Below are 25,465 nucleotides of genomic sequence, written 5' to 3' on the forward strand. Positions count from 1 at the left end.
TTTCCCTTTAAATGTATGTCATTTAAAAATTTTTTTTATTGTTGTGTAGTTGATATACAATGTTGTGTTAGTTTCAGATGGAAGGCACAGTAAATCAGTCATACATATGTCCAGTCTAAATGTATGTCATTTATAGCAAAGAAAAAAACACAGCAGTTACATAACAGTGAGGCAGTGTTAGAGTGTTTAAAGATTTTTTTTTAGGAAAAAATAATATGAGTATGGTATTGGGGAAATTGGTTATTGGCAGGAGGAGAAGGGGACGACAGAGGATGAGATGGTTGGATGGCATCACCAACTCGGTGGACATGAGTTTGAGTAAGCTCCGGGAATTGGTGATGAACAGGGAAGCCTAGTGTGCTGCAGTCCATGGAATTGCAGAGTCGGACACGAATGAGCAACTGAACTGAACTGACTGACTGGGGAAATAGAGAAATAATTCTTGGTGAAGAAAATGTTTGCCTCAGGCCTGTTGTATGGCTTGGTGGGAATAGTTCTCAAATTGAAAAAAGGGAGCTGAAAGACAAGGAGGAAAAGGACAATTATGAAGGCTCTTTGAGGAAAAGTAGAGTATTAAAACTGTAAATGTTCATTGGGAAAGGAAAGGCAGGGGGACTGAGAGAATATGATAAAGTAACTAAGATGATGAATTAGAGAAATCATTATAATAGAACAGATGAGAAAGAAGAACGGATTTTTCAGGGTGGTAAAATACTAAATGTATTACTGACCTAAATAGAAAGTGAAAACAAATTATAAGAGATAAATCAGATCTGAATCTCAGGTCACCATTTAGGTTTAGGATTGAAACTATAGCCATACTGAAAATTTTAGTGTTGGTGACAGGTTCTGGTGTGAGATTTCTGACTTTAATTTTCTTCTGGGAAAGTGACGAATTTAATTTTAGAACCTAAACAATAGCTTGTAGATTTTTACTTAGTATTCATGTTAACAAAATATCAAAGTGAAAATAATCACTTCCTTATTGTTTCTTTCAGATTCTGAAAGGTCAAGTCCTTTCACACCAGTGGCAGATGAGGACAGTGTAGTTTTCAGCAAACTAACTTATTTAGGCTGTGCCTCAGTAAATGCTCCCAGGAGTGAAGTAGAAGCCTTGAGGATGATGTCCATCTTAAGGGGCCAATGTCAGATCTCACTTGATGTAACCCTGTCAGTGCCGAACGTATCTGAAGGAACTGTGAGGTAAGACCAGCCTTCTAGAAATATTTGTAGCATTTGATCAGATTTCTGACCTATAGTTTTATAACAAAGCAATAGTAACAAAATACATAATTATTTTATTCATGTAGTGGTTAATTCATTTGGCACTTAGTTTTCATGTCTTCCAAGGATTGTGACCTTTTATGAAAAATAGTCACTTGTTTGAGCAGTTTTTTATACTCTTCCTCACCCCAATTCTTTGTAGCACTTTAGAAATTTAAGTGTTTTGGGGATTATTGAAATACGTTGACCTACGAGTCTGCCTAACAATTTATATTTTCCATGTGCCTCCAATACAAATACTAGCTTGACACATTAGTTCAATATGAAATTTCATGCTGACTTTGGAAATTACAGGAATCTGTTGGTAAATATTAACTATTTCAGTGTAGTTCCTAAATCTTTAAGATGAGGAAACTGAAGCTCAGAGAAGTCTCATGATATGACTGTTGTTTATACTAACTGAAACAGGTCACAGTGATTAAACGTAGTCAGTCAGATGTCTGTATCGGCTAACTAAATACAGAACTAGCTTTGTTATTAAAAATGCATACTTATTTCAGAAAAATCAGAGAGCACAAATAAGCAAAAATTCAGAAAATTGCTTTAACTTTTTTATTGAAGTATAGTTGATTTAGTGTTGTGCCATTCTCTGCTATATAGCAGAGTGAGTCAGTTAGGCACATATAGACATTCTTTTTGTTAAATTTTTTTCTACTGTGGTTTATCACAGGACATTGAATATAGTTTCCTGTGCTATACAGTAGTACCTTGTTGTTTATCTTATATATGATAGTTTACATCTGCTAATCGCACACTCCCGGTCCTTCCCTCCCTCGCCCCCTGACCCCCAGCAACCACAAGTTTATTCTTTATGCTTCTGTTTTGTAGATAAGTTCATTTGTGACATATTTTAGGTTAGGAAATGCTCTTAATTGTACTCTCCCATTGGTAAATAGCAGTTAACACCTTGGTTTATTAAGACCCTTTTTGTGTAGTTGTAGGTATATTTGTTTGTGTCTATGTGTATATACCTACATATATATGCAAGTATAATTACACAACTCTCAGAGTCAACATTTTTAACAACAGTAGAATTACATAATGCTTTTTTGTATTGTGAATCTTTCCATATCAATAAATATGCTTAAATATTATAATTGATGATGGCACATGATGAGCTTTTCAGAAATAACCAGTCTAATGTTACATATTTTAGTTGTTTTAATGATAAAAGTGCTATTAATTATAGCTAATATTAAACTTTTATTACATGGGCATGTAAGTTGGGCTTGTGGCTCAACTGGCAAAGAATCTGTCTGCAATGCAGGAGACCTGGGTTTGATCCCTGGGTTGGGAAGATCCCCTGGAGAAGGGAAAGGCTACCCACTCCAGTATTCTGGTCTAGAGAATTCCATGGACTGTATAGTTCTTTGGGTCGCAAAGAGTCAGACACGACTAAGTGACTTTCACTTAACTTAAGTGCTTTACCTGTAATTTTCTTATAAGTAGTATTTTTGAGCTAACTTTTTATGTATTTTTAAATTTCCTTAAGATCAGTTCCTAGAAGTAGATTCACTGGTGGGTCAAAGATTTGCCCAGTTTTATGGTTTTTGATACATTGCCAAATGGCCATCTAGAAATACTGATCTAGCTTGTACATTTTTTAGGAGTATATGAGAATATCTGTTTCTGTACCCTCAAGCATTTTGGATTTTTATGGTAGTAGAGTTGTAGCTGCATATGGATAGTACATAGTAAGTTAATTAATATTCCAGTCATCTGCATATGTAATTCTTCTCTTGAATGTTTAAAGAACTATTTTGTAAAGATTCACAAATATTAATTTTAATTATATTTTTTAATGTGAAGCTTAGTAACATTTATTTAGCTTTCTTTTTTTTTGTTTCTTTTGCCTTGATGCAACTAATGAAATCTTAGTTCCCTGACCAGGAATTGAACCTGGGCAACTTCAGTGAAAGCACCAAGTCCTAACCACTAACTGCCAGGGAATTCCTAAAACTCATTTTTATATGATTCTTAGTCAGTAGTCATTCCCCTGGCTGAAGTTATACTTTGTTCTAATATATTTTAATTCTGTGAAGTCATGAGAAAATTAGTTTCTCTTGCCTCATGTTTTCAGAGTCTTTATCAAAGTGCCTTTGAATTTGGATTAGTTCCCCTTCTTAGGTATTTCCATTATCCCCTAGGCTTTCCCACTGATTGCTCTGCCCATTCAGTGTTGAAGCTTCATAATTTCATAACTTCATAATTTCAATTTCAATTTTTTGTATTGTCAGGGCCCAGGATGGAGCCTGGAATGTTGTGTAGGTATCACATAAATATTTGTTGAATGAATACACTTTTGAATGAATGATATCCCTTTAATTTTCAGTGAATGGCATCCTTTTGATTTTATTAATGAATTTTTTTTCCTTCGGTGTTAATGTTTTGTAAGTCTCTCTTCCTTATTTGCCATGAAGCAAAAGAACATGTTTCACTCTGAGAAACTACATCAGTATTTTAGTTTTTAAAATAAAACAGCTTAGGTCATTCTGTTAGGAGATACTGAGAAGCACAACTTTAATGATCTATTTTGGTAGTCTAATTTACCCATTATTTTTTATTTAGTTACAGACTATTTAAGAAACATTAATATTAATTATGCTTTTCTGATTGCCTCCCTAAAATAGGGGATTATGTAGTTCTTAGTACTATGGAATTGTGTAATCAGTTATTTTAAGACTCCACATATGACTTATTTATCAAGATTTAAGATTAATATGATTGCTGTGTGTGCTCAGTCATTTCCAACTCTTTGTGACTCTTTGAACCGTAGCTTGCCAGGCTCAAGAAATGATTTATGTGATCTTTTTGCTATAAAGATGAGTCTTGAATCATAATATGGGCATAGTGAAAATTGTCCACAGTCCCTCTAATCTCTTTATATATGTATTTTTCTGAACAGACTCTTAGATCCTCAGACAAACACTGAAATAGCAAACTACCCTATCTACAAAATCCTCTTCTGTGTCAGAGGGCATGATGGAACTCCTGAGAGTGACTGTTTTGCTTTCACTGAAAGTCATTACAATGCAGAGCTCTTCAGAATACATGTCTTTCGGTGTGAAATACAAGAAGCTGTAAGTACTTAAGAGGAAAATGTCTACAGATGAAACTTCATCTTCACCCTTGCGTCATTGAAACGATTATAGTATTGTCTATGGTCATTTATAAGCCAGATGAAATTTTCTGCTACTGTTTCGTCTGTTCCAGCTTGATGGCCTGAAATATGAATAAAAGTTTGATTAGCCAGAACCTTGTTGTTGCTAAGAGCACCAGAGGAGACCAATTGGCCGCTGTTTAAATGGGTTAAATCGGCATCTTGCTTCTAGCAATGACATATTTGCAAACCATTCTTATAGAGACAAACTTACTTTTTATTACAATAAATATATTCAAGTAATTCCTAACAATTTTGGAAATCATCTTTCAGTTGGATTTCTAGTGTTCACAGTCATTCCTTTTTTAAAGCTTCTACTCTGGCCATTTTTAGTGTTGTTTGCTTTATAGGTCTAATAAACTGGATAATTTATTAAAAGAAATCAGTGGAGGAAAGATGAACTACCTCCCTCAAACACCATAGGTCACCTTCAGCCTTAAAAAAAGTATTTTACTTTTTTGATAACAACCCATCTCCTAACATGTCTGGTTGTAGGTGAGCCGGATACTTTACAGTTTTGCCACTGCCTTCCGCCGTTCTGCCAAGCAGACCCCACTTTCAGCAACTGCTGCACCTCAGACTCCTGACAGTGACATCTTTACCTTCTCTGTGTCTCTAGAAATAAAAGAAGATGATGGTAAAGGTTATTTTAGGTAGGGCATCTTATTTTACTCTTTTTATTTGAGTTTGTATTAACATGCTGAACTATCTGTGCTTTTAGGGAAATTCTAGGTCAGATTACCTAACTATTATATTATAAAATGATTGCTTTTATAGGTAGTTTTTTTTTTAATGCGATAAAGAAAAATAAATAGGCAAATTGCCAAGGCAAGATTTAAAGAATTTTAAACAATAAAAAAATTATTCCATGTAAGGAAATATACCATGTTACCACGTTATTTTATTCAGACTCAAAGTAGCTGGCTGACTGCTTTTATTAAACATGACAGAAGCTATATCACCGAGGTCTATAGCTGGATTTGTTTTGCTAGTTTTTCTCTGTTTTGTTTTTGGTTGGTTAGTGTATTTGTTTTAATCTAAAGATCGTAAGGCTACTGAAATCAAGTTTTATCATTAAAACTTATTGCAGCACATTGGGAGGGGAGAAATAAGGTCTGTATCTGAAGTTTGACCTTGCATATAGGGTCAAAAATAACTGGTTCTGGTTTTTTAAGTAAAAGGATGCTTCTTTGAGTAGTAAAAATAACCCTGGAATAGAAATTAAAACTTAGGATTAGTTTACTTATTGCTAGCATTACAGTGTGACCTTTTCCAAGTTTCTTTACATTTCCTGATATTAGTTTCTTTATTTATAAGATGAAGTGGTTAAAGTCTAAAATTCCTTTCTAACTTTAAAATATTATGGTTGCAAGATGATTGACTTTTTTCTCCATAGCTCATATCACAAAATGGGTGCTTCTTGGAATCATAGTCAGCAGTTGCATATAGAACTTTCTTTCCTTCATGACTACTCATAAAATGGAGAAAATGAAAATATAAGTGATTTCTGATCTTTTGCTTTTAAATTAAAAAGCACAATGATTGTTTTATTTGGGAAACTGATAACCATTGCTCTCCCTTCAGTGACTTTGGAATTGTCATGCCATCTGGTGGTAAGTTCAGTATACAATGCAGCTTCAACCTTGACTTGTACTATAAAGTATGAGCCTTTGTACTTTATGCTTTCTTATTTATATTTCTATTTTCACACCAACATCATTATGTTGTTTTCTGCAGTATACATTCCTATACTGGGAAGTAGGAAGTAATCTATAAACCTTGTAATAATTTTTTTCCTTTTTAAGAAACAGAACAGTTTAGACTGTTTTTTCCCTTTATTGAAAATAAAGATTGAAGATTGTTTAGAAATTCCCAGTTATAAATAGGAAAGGTTTCTAAGATCTCTCAGAAGAGAAGTACTAGGGTAATTTCTCCTTGTTCTCAGATCGGGCATTTTCGAGGTAGAAAGGTTAGCAATCACAAATATCCCTATTCAACTGTATATCAAGGAAATACTGTACAGAAAACCCCTGGATGGTCAGATTTCTTTACACATTTGTTAGGGCTCTGTTATCTTTTTGTTGCATGTTTTCCTGAATTTATAATAGAAAAGGGTGTTGTTGAACCTAATACAGTGATGAAATATTGACAAGGATGCCTTTGTCAGATTTGAAGTTTTAAAGTACAGTTCCTTTCATCCAGTGATTCTGTAGTATGTCTAGGAATCAGAAGCAGTCATTGAGATGCCAAAAGAGTTACTAGCATGACTGTTCCCCTTAACTCAATAATAGCAAAATTAAAAACTGGAAATTAAATGTTGACCATAATAGAATGGTTAAAATATGATGCATTTCACAATATAAAATCATTATGTTGTAAACCTGAAACTAATATGTTGTATGCCAGTTATACCTAAAGCCAAATACAGTGGTATACCCATATGACTTATCACCTATTTAAAAAATATATGTGTATATAGTTAGCTGTAGCACAAGATAAATTATGATTTTATTGTAGCGTAAATATTCACGACCCAGATAATCACAATAGTGTGATCACTCACCTAGATCCAGATATATTAGAATGTGAAGTCAAGTAGGCCTTAGGAAGCATTTCTACGAACAAAGATAGTGGAGGTGATGGAATTCCAGTTGAGCTCTTTCAAATCCTGAAAGATGATGCTGTGAAAGTGCTGCACTCAATATGTCAGCAAATTTGGAGAACTCAGCAGTGGCCACAGGACTGGAAAAGGTCAGTTTTCATTCCATTCTCAAAGAAAGGCAATGCCAAAGAATGCTCAAAATACCGCACAATTGCACTCATCTAACACGCTAGAAATGCTCAAAATTCTCCAAACCAGGCTTCAGCAATATGTGAACCGAGAACTTCCACATGTTCAAACTGGTTTTAGAAAAGGCAGAGGAACCAGAGATCAAATTGCCAACATCCTTTGGATCATCGAAAAAGCAAGAGAGTTCCAGAAAAACATCTACTTCTGCTTTATTGACTATGCCAAAGCCTTTGACTGTGTGGATCACAATAAACTGTGGAAAATTCTGAAGGAGGTGGGAATACCAGACCACCTGACCTGCCTCTTGAGAATCCTCTATGCAGGACAGGAGGCAACAGTTAGAACTGGACATGGAACAACAGACTGGATCCAAATCAGGAAAGGAATACGTCAAGGCTGTTTGTTGTCACCCTGCTTATTTAACTTATATGCGGAGTACATCATGAGAAATGATGGGCTGGAGGAAGCACAAGCTGGAATCAAGATTGCCGGGAGAAATATCAGTAACCTCAGATATGCAGATGACACCACCCTTATGGCAGAAAGTGAAGAGCTAAAAAGCCTCTTAATGAAAGTGAAAGAGGAGAGTGAAAAAGTTGACTTAAAGCTCAACATTCAGAAAACAAAGAACATGGCATCTGGTCCCATCACCTCATGGGAAATAGATGGAGAGACAGTGGAAACAGTGTCAGACTTTATTTTTCTGGGCTCCAAAATCACTGCAGATGGTGACTGCAGCCATGAAATTAAAAGACGCTTACTCCTTGGAAGGAAAGTTATGACCAATGTAGACAGCATATTAAAAAACAGAGACATTACTTTGCCAACAAAGGTCCATCTAGTCAAGGCTATGGTTTTTCCAGTGGTCGTGTATGGATGGAGAGTTGGACTGTGAAGAAAGCTGAGCGCCGAAGAATTGATGCTTTTTAACTGTGGTGTTGGAGAAGACTCTTGAGAGTCCCTTGGACTGCAAGGAGATCCAACCAGTCCATCCTGAAGGAGATCAGTCCTGGGTGTTCACTGGAAGGACTGATGCTGAAGCTGAAACTCCCAATACTTTGGCCACCTCATGCGAAGAGTTGACTCATTGGAAAAGACCCTGATGCTGGGCGGGATTGGGGGCAGGAGGAGAAGGGGACGACAGAGGATGAGATGGCTGGATGGCATCACTGACTCAGTGGACATGGGTTTGGGTGGACTCTGGGAGTTGGTAATGGACAGGAGGCCTGGTGTGCTGCAGTTCATGGGGTTGCAAAGAGTTGGACACGACTGAGCGACTGAACTGAAATAGAGACCAAGTGCTTTGAGAAGGATTAATGCTTTTCTTTTCATTCCTAAAAATGTATAATCCTTATAGTATTAAAATTAGAATGTTTAGCCCTTAGGAAGATGGAGCATTTTCACTTCTATCATTTCAAAGCACTTATTTTTGGCCTTACTTGATCTACAAAGTATCCCAGTTGATCTTGTCCTTTTTCTGTAGGTGAAGAAAGTCAGAGAAGATAACCAGGATGTATGTTTCTTAATTTATACAATAGGAATTAAGTGTAAAATTACTTGGTTAGATTCATTCAATGATATAGTAATAAGAACAGAATATAATCTAGACCACTTGACATCAGTGAACTGCTTGTACGCACCACCCTGCTTCCTATTAATGTAGTTTTTCCTTGCCCTTCAGATTCAGAACACCAGAAATAACTTTATTTCCATTGTTTTAAATACTGCTGAGAGATGAGATTATATTAATTTAGACTTAAACATCCACAGAACATAGAGCCTAGTGTATCTGATGTGGATTGAAAACTGAGACCTGTCCATATCCTTGTAGGTGACATTTCTGTCAGTCATACATATTTAATAGTTTTGTGTGTGGCAGTTTTTCTTGCACATGTTTGCATTTTTAGACCATTAACCTAAGATTGATGAAAGTGAAAGAGGAGAGTGAAAAGGTTGGCTTAAAGCTTAAACATTCAGAAAACTAAGATCATGTTATGTGGTCCCATCATCTCATGGGAAATAGATGGGGAGACAGTGGAAACAGTGTCAGACTTTATTTTGGGGGGCTCTAAAATCACTGCAGATGGTGATTAAAAGACCATTACTCCTTAGAAGGAAAGTTATGACCAACCTGGATAACATATTAAAAAGAAGAGACATTACTTTGCCAACAAAGGTCCGTCTAGTCAAGGCTATGGTTTTTCCAGTGGTCATGTATGGATGTGAGAGTTGGACTGTGAAGAAAGCTGAGCGCCGAATAACTGATGCTTTTGAACTATGGTGTTGGAGAAGACTCTTGAGAGTCCCTTGGACTGCAAGGAGATCCAACCAGTCCATCCTAAAGGAGATCAGTCCTGGGTGTTCACTGGAAGGACTGATGCTGAAGCTGAAACTCCAATACTTTGGCCATATGCGAAGAGTTGATTCTTTGGAAAAAAACCCTGATGCTGGGGGGGATTGGGGGCAGGAGGAGAAGGGGACGACAGAGGATGAGATGGCTGGATGGCATCACCGACTCGATGGGCATGAGTTTGAGTAAACTCCGGGAGTTGGTGATGGACAGGGAGGCCTGGCGTGCTGCGATTCATGAGGTCGCAAAGAATCGGACAGGACTGAGCGACTGGACTGAACTGAACCTAAGATTCTTTGTTGTTTTTTTTAATCTCAGTGTTACAACATGTTCTTGAATTGGTTACTGGTGTACTAGTGCAGACAGCATTCAAATTAATTTTATTTCTTAAGAATCACTTTTTAGTGTAAGTTGGTACTCAGAGCTCTTATGTAGCCTTTTGTATTATTGTCTAATGGTTTTATTGCTATTATCTTAAAGTCATACAATAATAAGGCACAATTCAGATTTTCTGTATCTTGGCTGATTGCTATAAGCAGATGTGTCTGTCTTTGAGAACAAAGGAGCTAGAGAAGTTGGTGTGTGGGAGTCAAGGAGATTATTTTGGTAAACTGTCACTTAGAGAATATTTTCAACTGTTTTCTTAAGTTGATATTTAATTACACATTAATATTATTTTTATAATTATCACATGGGTTTTTAATAAGGTTATCACTCATTAAGGGGAAAATTGAGCAATAGCTTACTGTTGACCATATCTTTCTCATCTCTATTGTTTTTCGAAAGCATTTTGTTTGAAATTAAAAGGATCTATATAATAATCTCTTGTATATTTAAACACATAAGGCATTAATAATTTATTTGTATTGATAAAAAACAGTGACTAAATAGAAAGAGAAAAACTGTGAGTACTTGAGAACTTTATAAATATCTAATTCAATTTTCACAGCAACAAAAAAGAAAAGAAACTAAAGTCATATTTCAGGAGACACAAGAGTGGTTTTGTAGCTTTTATAAATGGTTTATAAAATGGTTTAGTGGTTTACATACAATAATGATGATCTTTTCACATCAAGAGGCAGATGATAATATCTGTTATTTGAATACCAGGCATAGAAAAGAATTAAATCTGTGATTCTTTTTAGTGCCTGATTTTCAAATCATACCAAAAGTTATTCTGGTGTATAGTACAAGGAAATGCTGTCCAAAATTGATGAAACATGTTGTTCTACAGTGCAGTTCCTAAAGATAAAGACAGACAATGCTTTAAACTACGCCAAGGAATTGATAAGAAGATTGTCATCTATGTGCAACAAACAACTAATAAGGAACTTGCCATTGAAAGGTAAACATTTTTAGTAAGTTTGGCTTAAATATAAATTTAATTTCTTGTCAATCTACTGAAACGGTCATATACTTTATTCAAAAGAGTATTTGCAAACTATTTTGCTCCCTGGGGAATTCTTTTGGTTATTAAAGTGTATATTTCATTTATTTTGAAGTATCTCTATATCTTCAGCTAGTATGTTGACTTCAACTATGTGATAATAAAAGGCGAACATAAAATTTGTTGATCGCAATTAAAGAAATAAAGATGATTTTGATAATGCTAATTTGTTGATAATTTCAATATATCCTTTTTTCTGTCAGAATTTTTTTCAGTGATCTAACTTAAACATCTTTGCTGTAGTCTTTTTCCCAAATTTATATTGGTTCTTTTTTTGCAGATGTTTTGGTCTTCTCCTTAGCCCAGGAAAAGATGTACGAAATAGTGACATGCACTTGTTAGATTTGGTAAGGATAGTTTTTTTTTTTTTTTAAGTTTGTACGCTATTTCCTCTATAAAGGTTGTTGCACCAAATCTGATGTTAAAAGACGTTTATGAAGTTATAAGCAAAGAGAAGGGTATTTCCTACTTGCTGTTTACCAGTCTGACCTCACACCTGTTTAGTCTGTGTCTTGACTGCAGTAGTGTAGGGTTGATGTTGGAGTGAAAGACATTTCTTGAGAGAGTTACTTGCAGACTATTATGAGCTTTAGAAAAGTATGCAGTGTATATACTATTGCTATTATATGAAAATCTTTATTTTAATAACTAAAATTTATGTAGTAATTGTTTACTTGACAGAAGAATTCAACAGAGGTGTAGGTAGTAAATTTTCCCGATGTCTGTACAGTTTGATATGATTTTCAAGCATTTACTTTATATATAACTTTTCAGGAACAGTTGCATAAATAGTTGGCACATTTTTAACTGTAATCATTCATATATACTCCTGACTTTTCCTATATTTGTATATATTTATATGATCTTTCATATTCTTGTATTTTTACAACTTCTATTTTTTTAAAGGCAGCAGAATGAGGATTAGCTGTTGTTATTTTTTTGGCATTTAATGTTGTTGTTATTCTTTTCTTTAGGAATCTATGGGCAAAAGTTCAGATGGCAAGTCCTATGTTATTACTGGGAGCTGGAATCCAAAATCCCCACATTTTCAAGTTGTAAATGAAGAAACTCCTAAAGGTGGTGCAGATTGGTGACATCATGAATAGAAATTTTAGTCCCAGGAGGATACCCAAATCTTAGTTCTACTTATTTGAGAAATATTTAGTGTTTATCTAATTCTGATGAAACCAAGGAATTTGAATAGTTCTTTGAATTTATTATTAACTTTAACCTGTAAACAAAGTATTTTTTCCTCCCTCTCCTTTCTTCATTTTTTCTTTTCCTGCTTCCTCTTCTATTTATATGCTTATTTATTTACAGGCTTCTAAGTATTACTTTTTTGTGGATCGATAATATACTTACATATCATTTAAAATTCAAAGGATATATAAAGAAAAATAAAAGTCTGCCACAGTTCTAGTGTCCCACCCTAAAGGATACCACTGTGACTAATTTCCTGTGTAATTTTTCAGATATGCTGTGCATAAACTTTTTCAGCTGTTCATACTCTTTCTGAATGTGATTTAAAACTTGTAATTTAATTATGTGAGCAAATATATTTCCACTTAAAAAATTTGCTTCTCCCTTCTCTCTCTCTAGATAAAGTGCTGTTTATGACCACAGCTGTTGATTTGGTAATAACAGAAGTACAGGAGCCTGTTCGCTTTCTTCTAGAGACAAAAGTCCGAGTTTGCTCACCTAATGAAAGATTATTCTGGCCCTTCAGCAAACGTAGTACTACTGAAAATTTCTTTTTGAAACTTAAACAGGTACTATACCTTTCTATAAATATAGAGGGGAAAATGAGAGAAGTCACTTCTGAGGTGGATTTATCATTAATCCAAGCTACTAGTTAGATCTTTAAATAGTCATGTGTATTTTAAATATATTAAAGAGGAAAGTTGTCTCTCATTTTTACCCACATATTTTTTTGTTTTATTGCTTTTCATTTCTTCCTGAAGAACCAGGTTTCTTTCTGGTCTCATTTGCCTTAAACCTGAACAGCTTCTTTTAGAATTTCTTTTAGTGAACTGTCAGATTTCTTTATCTGAAAGTCTTTATTTCACTTTTATTCCAGTAGGATATTTTCTCTGGATATAGGGTTCAGGGTTGACAGTTTTTTACTTTCAGCACTTATAGATGTTATCTCACAGTCTTGTGGTTCTTACTGTTTTTGAAGAGAAGTCAGCATGCATTTATATTTGTAATGGATCATTTTCTCTGCCTGCTTTTGATACTATTTTGTATCGTGGGTGTTTAGACCTTTAACTGTGATGTGCCTAGGTGTGGTTTTTCTTTCTGTTTGTCTTCAGATTTGCTGGGCTTCATGAACTTTTAAATTTATGGGATTTTTTTGGTTGTTTGTTTGTTTTGATTTTTTCTTTTACCATGTTTTGGGAAATTCTGACCCATTTTTTCCAAATTTTTTCTCTGCCACATCTCTCTTCTCTCTCCTTAAGGGATTCCAGTCATACATATTTTTGACCTTTGTTATTATCCCACAGACCTCTGAGATTCTTTATGTTTTCAAATATTTTTGTTGTTGTTGTTAGATAGGATACTTTCTGTTGACCTAATATAAAGTTCACTTGACACTGTTCTTTTGTAATCTCTGATCTGTTGTTAACCTCATTTAATGAATTTTTTAAAAAATTTCAGATCTTGTTTTTTTTTCTTACAATGTCCCTTTGGTTTAATGGTTTCTGTTTCTTATGTGATTACCTCCTTGATCTTCATTTTAAGCAGCTCTTTTATATTCTTGAGCATAATTTTAATATAATTACTTTAAAAATCTTGGGCTGCTAAATCTGAGTCTGGAGAGCCACACTTTCACGTTTCTTTGTCTAGTATTTTGGGATTACATATTAGACACTTTAAATGCTTAGATTATAGAGACTATGGTATGGTCTTCTAAGTATTGAACTTTAAAAATAAAAGTTAATTCGGTCAAACGCTATACTCTGTCATTCTTGTGGTGGGCAGCAGATAAAATTTCTGTTCCCTTCTTTTAGCCTTTTTTTTGGGACGCCAGTTGCTCTGCAACTTACTGCTCCTTTCTTTGCTTTTGTTTGTCAAAACTCCTTGAAAGTAATCAAGTTCATGGTGACCTAAATTGCTGAATCCAGTGGTCAGTCTGAGTTTTCATCTTACTTAATGTGTCAGGAGCATTTGATACAGATAATTCCTTCCTCCTCCTTAAATACCACTCTTTCACTGAGCCTTCAGAATATCTCAAATTTACCATGTCCAAAAAAGATGTCATTATTTCATCCCTCACCCATAAAATACTCTGCCTACCTGTCTTTACCATCTCAGTTTATGGGCATCTTCTCCTAGTAGTTTCTTACACCAAGAATTTTACTCTTTTTATTTTTTCACACACCATATCCTGTCTGTCAGGAAATTCTATTTTTAAAGCATACCTAGAAGCTGACCACTTCTTACCACCTACATTACGTAACTTCATCCGAAATATTGTTTTTACTTGGATTATTGGAATATCTTTTTCACACATCTCCCTGTTTCTATTTTTGCTACCTTTTGATATATTCTTAATATAGCAGCCTAGTGTCAAATCACATCATTCTTCTGCTCAAATTCTCTAATCCTCTTTTACTCCATAAAATCCTGAGTCCATGTAGTGGGTTATAAGACCCTATCTGATCTGCTGCCTATTGTAAACTAATTCCTCTTACTTCTTGCTTGCTTCCTCTGCTCTAACCATGCGCTTAGGGCCTTTGCTATTAACTGTTCCTTTTACTTCAAATGCTCTTCCCTGGATTCCACTTGCTATTATTCATCTTCAAGTCCTCAGGTCTTTGGTTAGATTTCTTAGTAGCTCCTCACCACCCCCATTTAACACTGCAGTTTGCCCAGTTATCCACTGGTACTGCCAATTCCCTCTCTGATGATAAACTTAAAAAAAAGTGTTTTTACATACAAGGGTGTTAGCGTCTAATATACTGCACAATATACTTTTTTTTTTTTGGTTTATTAAGTGTTTTTTAGTGTTAGAAACCTCCTAAGGCAGTATTTTTAATCTGTTCTGTTCACTGAGTTACCCTAAACATCTTGAACATAGTTCTCAAAAAAATTGATGAATTTTATTTCATATAACATTGAAATTCCATTATCCAAGATTATAATATTGTATGTGGATTTACTTGAATATACTTTTCTGTAGCAATAAGTATTTTAGTTTCCGTGTGTCCAAGTTAGCCCTTTTGGTTATAGTTAGAAAAAGGTAACAAGCAGAACAGGAATTTCTTTTCCGTGTTATCTTAAGAGACAAAAAGTAAACCTGGGTCCCAGATCTTCACTGTGACAAGAGCGAAGGATTATAGGATTATCATCTAGAACTTGGCTTTTGAGTCAGAGTACATGGATCTTACCATTGACTAGCTTTAGGACTTTGAGCAAGCTCATTCAACTCTCTGAGCCTCAGTTTACTCAGCTGTGAAATGGCAGTGATAGAATCTTCCTGATAGTGTCATTGTGACAGTAGGTGAGAAACTGTGTAACGTACTTGAAATAGTTCTTGGCACATACATGTTCTTCATGCATTTTAGCTATTATTATTGAGAGGGATATCAGTGGGACAGAAAAAAACACTTAAGTCATGAAATCAGAACAGCATTGATTATTTAGTGGTTAGCCTCAGGGAAAGAATGCTTCAGAAATAAAACCAATTTGCAAGCATTATTTTACAGGTTTAAAGAGTGGGTAGAAATGATTCTTAGTAGTTTCTAGAATAAGCCAGCAAATTAATTGTATATTTTTAGTATAAATTTGTATATAAAAAATTATTCTCCTTAAACAGAATTCTGTTTCTTTTAGTGAATATAAATAAGATTTCCCCGATCTTGCTTTTACCTTGAGGACTTATGTTATACAGCTTTTGATTCAAAGATTGCATAGGTTTACAGGAATATTTTTTCTGTGGTTTGATCTAGAATAATGTATCTAACAAGGCTAACAAATGACTTGTCAGCATAGCCTAGCCAAAAATATAATGTATGCCTGAGACTTAGCCTGATAGAGTATTCTAGACTCTTTGCTGAAGTTACAAGCTAAACATAGGCCGAATTGTCAATATTTTCTTTGCAAAAAGCTGAAGTTTATATGTGAAAGATGGGAGGATAGCAGGGTATTCCTAAGAATAATCTCTTGTTTTTCTCCTTATTTGGATGTCTTGGGGAGTAGGTGTGAGGGGTAGTCAGTTGAGGGGAGAAGAGATAGAGTATGAAGAATTTGAACAGTTTTTTCCTGTCTTAGCACACTTAGGACACTCTTGATTCACTTTCCTTCTATAACATATTAAGCCTAAGTTTATTAATTTCCTCTTTTACATTCTTGGCTTTAAAAATTATTAGCAGCTACCACTAACCGAGGCCCTCTTGTGGCAATCACTGGACTAGCAACATTTTCTGTCTCGTAATTTTCATAGAGATCCATGTTCCATAGTGAGGATAGTGTTTATATTTTATAGATCCAAAGATGTAAAATAGATTTTATGGGATGTCTTGTGAACAAGATTCATACCATAAGCCTTCTAAGGGTGTTAGCCAGGGTTCTTCCCATAGAAATGTACTTCTCTTGTCTTTCTTTCTATAAGAGCATTTTGGGGATTTATGTAAGTCAAATTAAACATAATTTGAAATTTTAACCTCTTTGCAGTTCTCACTAGACAGAAAAGGAAACACTGCTACAGACAAAATTTCTTAAATATTCAATATATAGTTTTCTGTTTATTGCCATAAGTATAGGAAAACATGGAGAAGGAAATGGCAACCTGCTCCAGTATTCTTGCCTGGAAAATTCCATGGACAGGGGAGCCTGGTGAGCTACAGTCCATGGGGTCGCAAAAGAGTTGAACACATCTTAGCAACTAAACAGCATAGGAAAACAATTATAGAAACGTTATTAAAAATGCATGTTTAAAAATTTATTCTTTTTCCTTTCCCTAAAATTATCTGGTGACTCAGTAGCTCCTTTTTAAGCTGGAACCCTTCCCAACTGTGGGGATTCCTATATTAAGATGGCACCATATTAGAGAAGAAACTTTTGAAATTAGTTAGGAAAGAAAGAGGAAAAAATGGTCCAAAGACTAGATTTTCCAACAGTAACATAAGGTGAATAGAAGACCAACTAATCATTCTTAAATTCTTAAAGTTATAGAATTACAGAATTTTTATTGCTAAAGACACTGCAGGGATCTTAAAATGTTTTATAAAGTTATTATTTTATAAAGGAAGAAGCTAACATCTGGAAGCTAATGTCTAAAAGACTAAGTGATGTGTCCAGTGTTCATAGACAAGTAATTAGTATAACCATCCATATTGGAAACCCAAGCTTTTATCTATGTGTGTACTTGCTCTGTGTGTGTGTGTTTGCGCGCGCGTGGATGCATGTGTGTTTGCGCGTGCTCACTCAATTGCCTCTGACTCTTTGTGACCCCAGGGACTGTGGCCCACCAGGTTCCTCTGTCCATGTAATTTTCCAAGCGAGAATACTAGAGTGGGTTGCAATTTCCTACTCCAGGGGATCTTCCCAACCCAGGGAGCAAACCCACGTCTCTTGCATTGTCAGGCAGATTCTTTATCACTGTGCTGCCTGGGAAGCCTGTGACCTGGGAAGCCTGTGTGTATGTATACACGGGCACACTCACACATGTGTAGTATTTCACTATACCTCTCAAGATAGAAAATGCTTTCTGTGCTGGAACTCTTGAACTGCTAGATCAGGAGCCAGAGGTTAGTGAGCTGTTGCTGAGATGTATGATAACTTGGTTAAGATGGTGACTACTAGATTTCTCTTTTTGTACAAAGATTTCTCTTTTTTCTTTTTGCATTTAACAAATCATCTTGACTCCATATTTATCTGACTTGCAACGGACAGGATTGCTCTGGTCACTGTTATTCAAAGGGGAGTTCAAGGTGAAGTGCAGGGGGTTGTTAACGTTTATATAGTTTCTGGGGAAAAAAATTTTAAAGATAAAAAGTTATGTTGATCTTTGAACTGATTTAGAAAGCAATTAACTAATGTTTTAGAGAATAATTTAAGCAAAACAAAAGTAAATTCTTTGACCTATCAAAGCATAATATTTGAAAATTAAAAATCATAATTGCAAATTTAGAATGACTGTATGTCATAGATTTTAATATATTTCATTAAGTAATGAGGGAACCAGTAAGATGGTAAAACTGGTTCCAAGTATTTGAGGAACTTGAATTTATGTAGTCTTTCCTTAAAAAAAAAAAAAAATTAGAACAAGATTGATGGGTTAGAAACAAAACTGTAGGTAACCTTTGGGTTATCTTTTCTATTAGACAGAAATTATTTGTTTAGCTATTGGTCACAAACCTACAGGTTAATATGTAATTTCACAGAGTCTGGGTCCTTTAATTAATAATAAGTAATTAAGTCATTTGTTCATCTTGAATATCATATAATCCTTTGTACATGTTAAAACAGCACATCTGGATCTGTGGGTCAAATCTGGCCTGACAGTGGTTTGCATAAAAAATTTTTGAAACACAGTCATACTCACTGTCTCTGGCTGCTCTTGCACCATAATGGTAGAGTTGAGGAGTTGCAGCAGAGACTGCTGGCCCACATAGACTAAAATATTTACTGTTTGACCCTTTACAGAAAAGTTTACCAACTACTTAATAAACAGTGCTTCAGGATGCTATTGAAAGGACCTGTTGCTACTATGCTAGCCTTCTAGGATTGGGGCAGTTTTTCTTAAGAATCCAAATAAACATTAAGATGATAATATCTGCTCTCTGCCTGATATTTCTAATGAACCTCTGTTGCCCTCCTGCTTCTGTATTTTAACTTTATGCATGTGTATCTTTCTCTTTCTCTCTGTTGCTACCTTTCTATTCTAGTTTTCTCTGTTTCTTTTCCTACACTTCTGTCTTTTCCTCCTGCCCTGTATTTCACTCTTTTTTTCCTCCTCCTTAAACTGACTGTAATATGGAATATTAATGTTTAAATATTGTACTGGTAATATTTTATATTCCCTACTCTTAATTTTTTATTTAGGTCAGTTTAAAATGTTATGTGCTTGCCTCAAGATAAACCCAAAATACAAAACAATTTTTGAGTTATCAAAAATTTTGTGAACTCCATTAATCTCTTTTCTGTCACTTACGACCCCCCAGCTGTAGCTTTCAGTTGAAGAAAATTTACCTATTCTGTTATCACTAGGCTAAAGGATTTGGTGGTAGGGGCATGGAGATAAGACATTCTTAGTATTAAATTGTATGTTTTTGATTATTTCTAAAACATTTTTTATGTACAGTTTTATATAGAAAACCTTGAGCAAAATTTTAAGGTAACTGGGAAGCTACAGAGCAGTTAACTCTTTAAGTTAACTTACTAAATATTGGTAGTTGGATGTTTGATGATAGAGTCTGAATACAGTAAATAAAATTGCAGAATTAGAGCCCTATTCAGTAAATATCCTATTTTCTTAAGGGTTTTAAGCCTAAACATATGTTTTTCTGCTTAGAAAAGGTTACATTTAGTTTAGATATTCAAAGTAATACCTTTTTATTCTCAGATCCTATGTAAAATCAGAAGTAGTGCTCAATTAAAAAAATTTTTTTTATCACTTGATGAATAATGTGTTTTCCTCTTTAAGATAAAGCAAAAGGAGAGAAAGAACAATACTGACACTTTATACGAAGTTGTGTGCTTGGAAAGTGAATCAGAGAGAGAGAGGAGGAAAACTACAGCCAGTCCCTCAATTCGCCTGCCACAGTCAGGATCTCAGAGTTCAATGATACCTTCTCCTCCAGAAGATGATGAAGAGGAAGGTAAATTGTAGGGAGAACATAATTTCTATTTTGGGTGGTGGACTATACAGACCATTACAGTTTTATCAGAGAAGTGATAAAATGACATAGTATTTTGAATACATTTAACAAGTGTTTATGAGAATCTATACAAAGGACTGTGGGAGATAAAAAATGATTGCCATAGGACCTTCTTTGAGGTAATTTTAGCCAAGTTAGAAAAAATGAGATTTTATAATTAGTGCTTTTTTTTTTTTTTTTTTTTAAAGAATCGGTCTCTGCTAGCTTGGTGAATTAATACAGCACATTTTTAGAGCAAATTTGACACAGCTTCTACCTAAATAAATATTTCCATCTCAGTTGATTTATACATTATTGGATTTTCACACTGATGAATACTAGGAATCAACCAGTTCTTTTTTTTTTTTTCTCTCTCTCTTTTTCATGCTTATATGTGTGAATTGTTCTGTCAATCTGTGTTTAAACATACTATATCAAAGTGAGAAATGGAGGGAAGGAATACAGGAAAAATGAAAGTTTGGAAGACATTTTGTACCTGAGCTTTATTTTTAAGGGCAAAAACAAGCTGATTATGAAAAGTCATATGAGGTATGCACCTATGTGAGGTTCACAGGGAGTGTTCTGGAAATTCGTAGGAGAGAATTCACTTTTCATTGTAGAGTATGTGGTGGAGTACCATGACTTTTTTAGCTGGAACTTTTAAAGTGCAGGGAGAATTCAGAGATAAATGTGCTGGTTTGGGCACTTCTGGCTGAAAAAAGTACGTTACAAAAGCATCAGGGTGATAGGAGTGTTTGATTGGGGTAGAAGAAATACATGTCCGTGATTATATGTACTTTTTCCAAGTTTAGAGCAAGTGCTGACTTCCCAATTCCTGTTGTTCCCCATAATTTCTACTTTTTCTATGACTTATCAACTTAGAATCATTTATTGGTAATGTTAATGGCTACCAGTTGCTAGATGCTTAGTGTGGTAGACAGGTACTTTGTTTATGAAGTAATATAATACTTTGTTTATATAATCCACACAAATTCCTGAAAAATAAGACTTATTTTGAACATAAGGAAAGTGAGTTTGCCCAGCGTCACAATATTTAGAAATTGGCAGAGTAGATTTTAATCCAGGTTTGTGAATTAGCATTCTGAGCTCTATTGTGTTATCATCTTTGGGCATTTATTCACATAAAGCATTTTGAAGTGCAAAGAAGGCACAAATGTTTTTGAAAAGTTAGCATACAATTTAGAGTCTCCTGCAGAGACAATTTAAGTCATGTTTTAAGGCTGGGAACAGTGAAATGGTTCCTGCTGTTTGAGATTGACTGTATAACTGGTTCTGGAGACTTGCAGTTTTCCTTTATGTCAACATTGCTTAAGATGCAGAGCAAATAAAAATTTACAGAACTTTCCTCTCTTTAAGACTTGGCAATGAAAAAAAAATGCCAAAAGTTGAGAAAGACGCACCATTTATTGTGAAACCAGAGACTGTTCAAATTTCCATATTATAGATGTTAAAGGATATCTACCAGTTAAAAAGAAATGTGGGCCCAGCTAATAGCATCAGAACTGAGATGTAGTTCTAATCTATAATAGGCACAGTCTTTTTTAGTATAATTGAGGGGATTCAGAAGGCCTCTGCTGACAACAGTTAACAGGGGAGAGAAAGAGACTAAGGGCAGGTGGCAGTCCATGGGAGGATCAAGGAACATCAGAACACAGGCTCTAAAGGAAGAGAGTGTGTCCTTTTCTGCTCCATATTGTTTCCATGGCGTGTAGTCCAATTCCTGGTATATAATAAATGATCAGTAAATACTGGCAAGATGAGTAGCCTTCCTAGATCCATTTCCATAATGAAAAGTTAATGACAGGAGACTGCAGCCATACCATCTTTTAATTTTGTCTAGTCCAGTATACAAACCAGGGAAATTGGTCCTGTTGTGATGTTTGCTCCCTGAAAATAAATGGCTATAGTCCTCTACAGAGCCTCCTTACCCATAGGCCGTTTGTGCTCACAGAGCAGGAAGCCAGTAGTTATAAAGGGGAGGTGTTCAGAAGCAACATTCTGAACACATCCAAACAGTAAAAGAGAATTTTGTAAGGTAAGTCTTCCTAATCTCTTTAAAGGAATTATCTCTTGTAAATTTTAATACATTTTAAAATAGCTGCCATCACCCAAAGACATTGTGTTATGTTGACATTTTCAATGAGTGGAGAATTACCTGAGGCATTTAGAGTACAGGGCAACTCTGGAAAATAGTGAAGCAGAGGGACATTATCTCAGTGCCCTTGAGTCTTTCTCTTTTCCTTATTCATCTGTGGAGGTCTCACTTATATTCATTCTGTCTTCTTCCGGAACTCACTGTGGAAACTGCTGATAATGTTCAAGACATTATAATGTAAATAAGTTTAGTAATAAATATCCTGGATTTCTGAGCCTTTAAAATCAGTACTCTCAGATATACTGTCACTAAAGGGATGCCAATTCATGATGTAATAATCATCAAGAGATGTTAAGATCCAAACATTATTTTTTTAAGATACAAACTTTTTAAAGGCAGGTTAAACAAAAACATTTAGAAACAGCATTGATTGAACTGACATGGAAACAAGTACTGTTTTACCCAACTAGTGCAAATGTCAGTTGGTAAAACCATTTTGGGAGGCAGTTTGTCATAAGTTTCAGAATCCTTAAAAGCATGCATTTTTTAACCCAGGAAGTACCCTTCTGGGCATATACCCAATAAAAACAGTGAGATCTGTTCATCCTAATACTATTTGTAGCAAAAAGTTGAAAACTCCCGAAGTGTCCAACAAAGAAGATTAAGTAAATCTTATTTTCCCACTACTTTCATTACACTTTTTTCAATTCTCTCACATTCCTTTATCATTGTCACTTTTTTCATTGTGTTTATATCTTATAATCCTTAAATTTATATTCAGATTTACATTTCCTGATTTCTTGAACAAAGTTTGAAATGATTCATCTTGGTCCTTTTTAAAAAGTATTTTTATGCTTTCTATTAATCCATCCCAGTATAGAAAATTTAGAAAGTCATAAAAGCATAAAAGAGAAAAGAAGAAAATCATAGCTCCATAAGATTTAGTTCTTATTTTAATTTTATGTGCACTTAATATTTTGCCAGATCATTATGTTAAAAAGTGTCAACACAAGTTTGGATTGTAAATGTCTTATCAAAATTTGTGCAAATACTCTCTGCTTTTCTATTTTGGAAGCTTATGCATGCGTGCCTTGTGCTTTTAAGTGTTACACATAAGATTGCTATATATTTTCATGTATGACCTTGTTTGCTGTGAAACAGGTAAGAGAACATACCGTACTTTGAGTCCTATCGTTTTATAGTCATATGGCTTTTGCTTCAGTTGACATTATATAGGCGTATATGAAAAGCAAGAGAATTAAAGAGTTTCAGCAACGTTTCACCTAGGGCCATTTTTACTTTTCTTGTATTTATGACTATATGCTAAGAGAGAAGTTATGAGACTGTGCTCCCAATGAAATCTTTCAAATTTGACTGTTACATTTCCAGGTCATTCTTCTGGCTAGCATAGCTACCTCTGTTATCCTTTTTGTGTGTTTTGTTTATTAAAGATAACGATGAGCCTCTCTTGAGTGGATCTGGTGATGTATCCAAAGAATGTGCAGAAAAAATTCTTGAAACATGGGGAGAACTGCTGTCTAAATGGTAAGTTGTGATAGAATAGTTCTCCTTTATACCTGCAGTTCTTACGTTATGGGTAGGGGATTCTGCCAAACATTTTTCAGTTTTGGAGCCAATAATAAAAACCTAAGTATGAGGTTCACGTTCTAGAATCTCTGTTGGTAGAGGTTTATGAGTGTAGTGAAGTCATGAAGATCTGAAATCAGCTTTCAAAATATCAGAAACCTAGTAAGTTCTCATTGCTGCAGGAATATTTATGCAAACATGGAATCCATGGAGAAAATAAATAAGGAAAGAAGTCACTTATATTGAAGTGGGTAGAAACTGCCGACTGGTTAAGATAATACGCAGTAGTTAAGGCAATACACAGTAATCAGGAAAGTTTAGGAGATACTCACATGATGCATAGAACCATGATAGAGACTGCAGTGGGATTTTCCCCTATCTCTGTTATATGCCTCAAGTGACAGCAGAATGTTATAAACATGGTATATATTTATTGCTCTACCAATTACTAACACTTGTAAAATTCAGGAATTTCTCATCAGCTCAAGAGACAGTTTGATGACAGTGTTAAGCAATATCCTATAGAAATTGTCTAAAAAGAGCACACTACCTTCAGGTAATTTATTAGTGAAATCAGAGACCTGGTAAATCAGGTTGGTGAGACATTTATGCCGTTTCCTTTTCCCACTGTAGGGTGCCAGTATATGTTGAAAAGAGCTAAACTTGAAAGTGATCTGAGTGGTTTTCCGTTTCTGACTTTCTGGTTCTTAGGGTTATCATACCAACTCCCCGTGGACCCGTTACTTTGGAGTCTGATTTTTCTCTCAAATTTTAACTGTTGAAACCTTCATTCTGTTCTTAGTAAAACTGTGTCTCAGAATTAAAGAAAAACTTCATGCCCTTAAGGGATGGGACTACAAATGGGCATTATCTGCTTCTAGCACCCTCACAAAGCTTTACACTTTTGGTAAAACACTCTCGAATTGGGAAATGTCAGATGTATACAGGAGGAGAATGCAAACCAAAGCATGGTTTGTCTTTACACAAGTGGTTTTAATAAATGACCTCTGCAGAAGCCCCTCAAGGGAATAGTTCTCATTTATTTTTTTTTTATATTCCTTCAGCAATCAGGAGACAAACCTGCTGATGATGCTCTCATCACAATATATTTTCAGTTCAGTGAATTTGGAGTGTTTGGACTGCTGCTGGCAGAGATTTCGTCTATATAAAAAGATTTCTGCTCTAAAATAGAAATGTAATTGAGTCTTGACATGGGTTATATAATAGTGTATGTAAAATTATTTAGATACAGCATTTAGACTCTAAATGCTCTAGATTTTATAAAATGAACCCACCAGTGTTCTATACAATTGCTTGGAATATGTTTAGTTATCGGGCTTTGTTTATCCATTTTGTTATTCTTTTGATGAAATGATATCCTTATCTTAATCCTTCATATGTTAACTAACTTTCCATCTGTCTCACCTATCTTCAGGATGTTTATAACTTTTTTTGCTGATTTCAGTCATGTTTTTAGAAATAATATAGTTTGTCTTCTTCAATTTATTTTGTCATTATTTTTTCATCATTATTATATCTGGAATCATCATCTGTTATATGTGGAATTACATGTGGAATCATCACAGTGTCATGGAATTTTAAGAGCCTGGTAGATCAAGCTTCAAGTCCTCCCTCTCCTGTTTCTAAGCTGTATGATCTTGGGCAGGTCATTTAACTCTTTAGAATCTGTCTTCATTTGCAAAATACAAGTCTGTAGAACCAGCATGCAGAATTATTGTAGATTAAGAATAATAGATGTTGTAATGGTAGTTATCATAGTAAGAATAGATTTACTCTGTGCCTAGTACTGTGCTAAGTTATGTGCTCTATTTCAACTATAATAACCTTATAAAATAGTATCTTTTT

At 34.7% G+C, this 25,465-nt stretch overlaps 1 protein-coding gene across 3 annotated transcripts in view; it reads left to right on the forward strand.

Moving 5' to 3' along the window:
- Positions 1-25,465, forward strand: part of RABGAP1 (RAB GTPase activating protein 1) — a 162,530-nt gene that overhangs the window by 45,063 nt on the left and 92,002 nt on the right. For all 3 annotated transcript variants that reach the window (XM_043469491.1, XM_043469494.1, XM_043469492.1), the window contains 9 exons: positions 999-1,203; positions 4,190-4,364; positions 4,940-5,097; positions 10,820-10,930; positions 11,313-11,379; positions 12,007-12,109; positions 12,632-12,801; positions 19,683-19,857; positions 23,464-23,557. In XM_043469491.1, the coding sequence (XP_043325426.1) occupies positions 999-1,203; positions 4,190-4,364; positions 4,940-5,097; positions 10,820-10,930; positions 11,313-11,379; positions 12,007-12,109; positions 12,632-12,801; positions 19,683-19,857; positions 23,464-23,557 (1,258 nt within the window). The remainder of the gene's footprint in view (positions 1-998; positions 1,204-4,189; positions 4,365-4,939; positions 5,098-10,819; positions 10,931-11,312; positions 11,380-12,006; positions 12,110-12,631; positions 12,802-19,682; positions 19,858-23,463; positions 23,558-25,465) is intronic.

Source organism: Cervus canadensis, chromosome 5 (assembly GCF_019320065.1).
Source record: "Cervus canadensis isolate Bull #8, Minnesota chromosome 5, ASM1932006v1, whole genome shotgun sequence".
In the NCBI taxonomy this organism is placed as follows: Eukaryota; Metazoa; Chordata; class Mammalia; order Artiodactyla; family Cervidae; genus Cervus; species Cervus canadensis.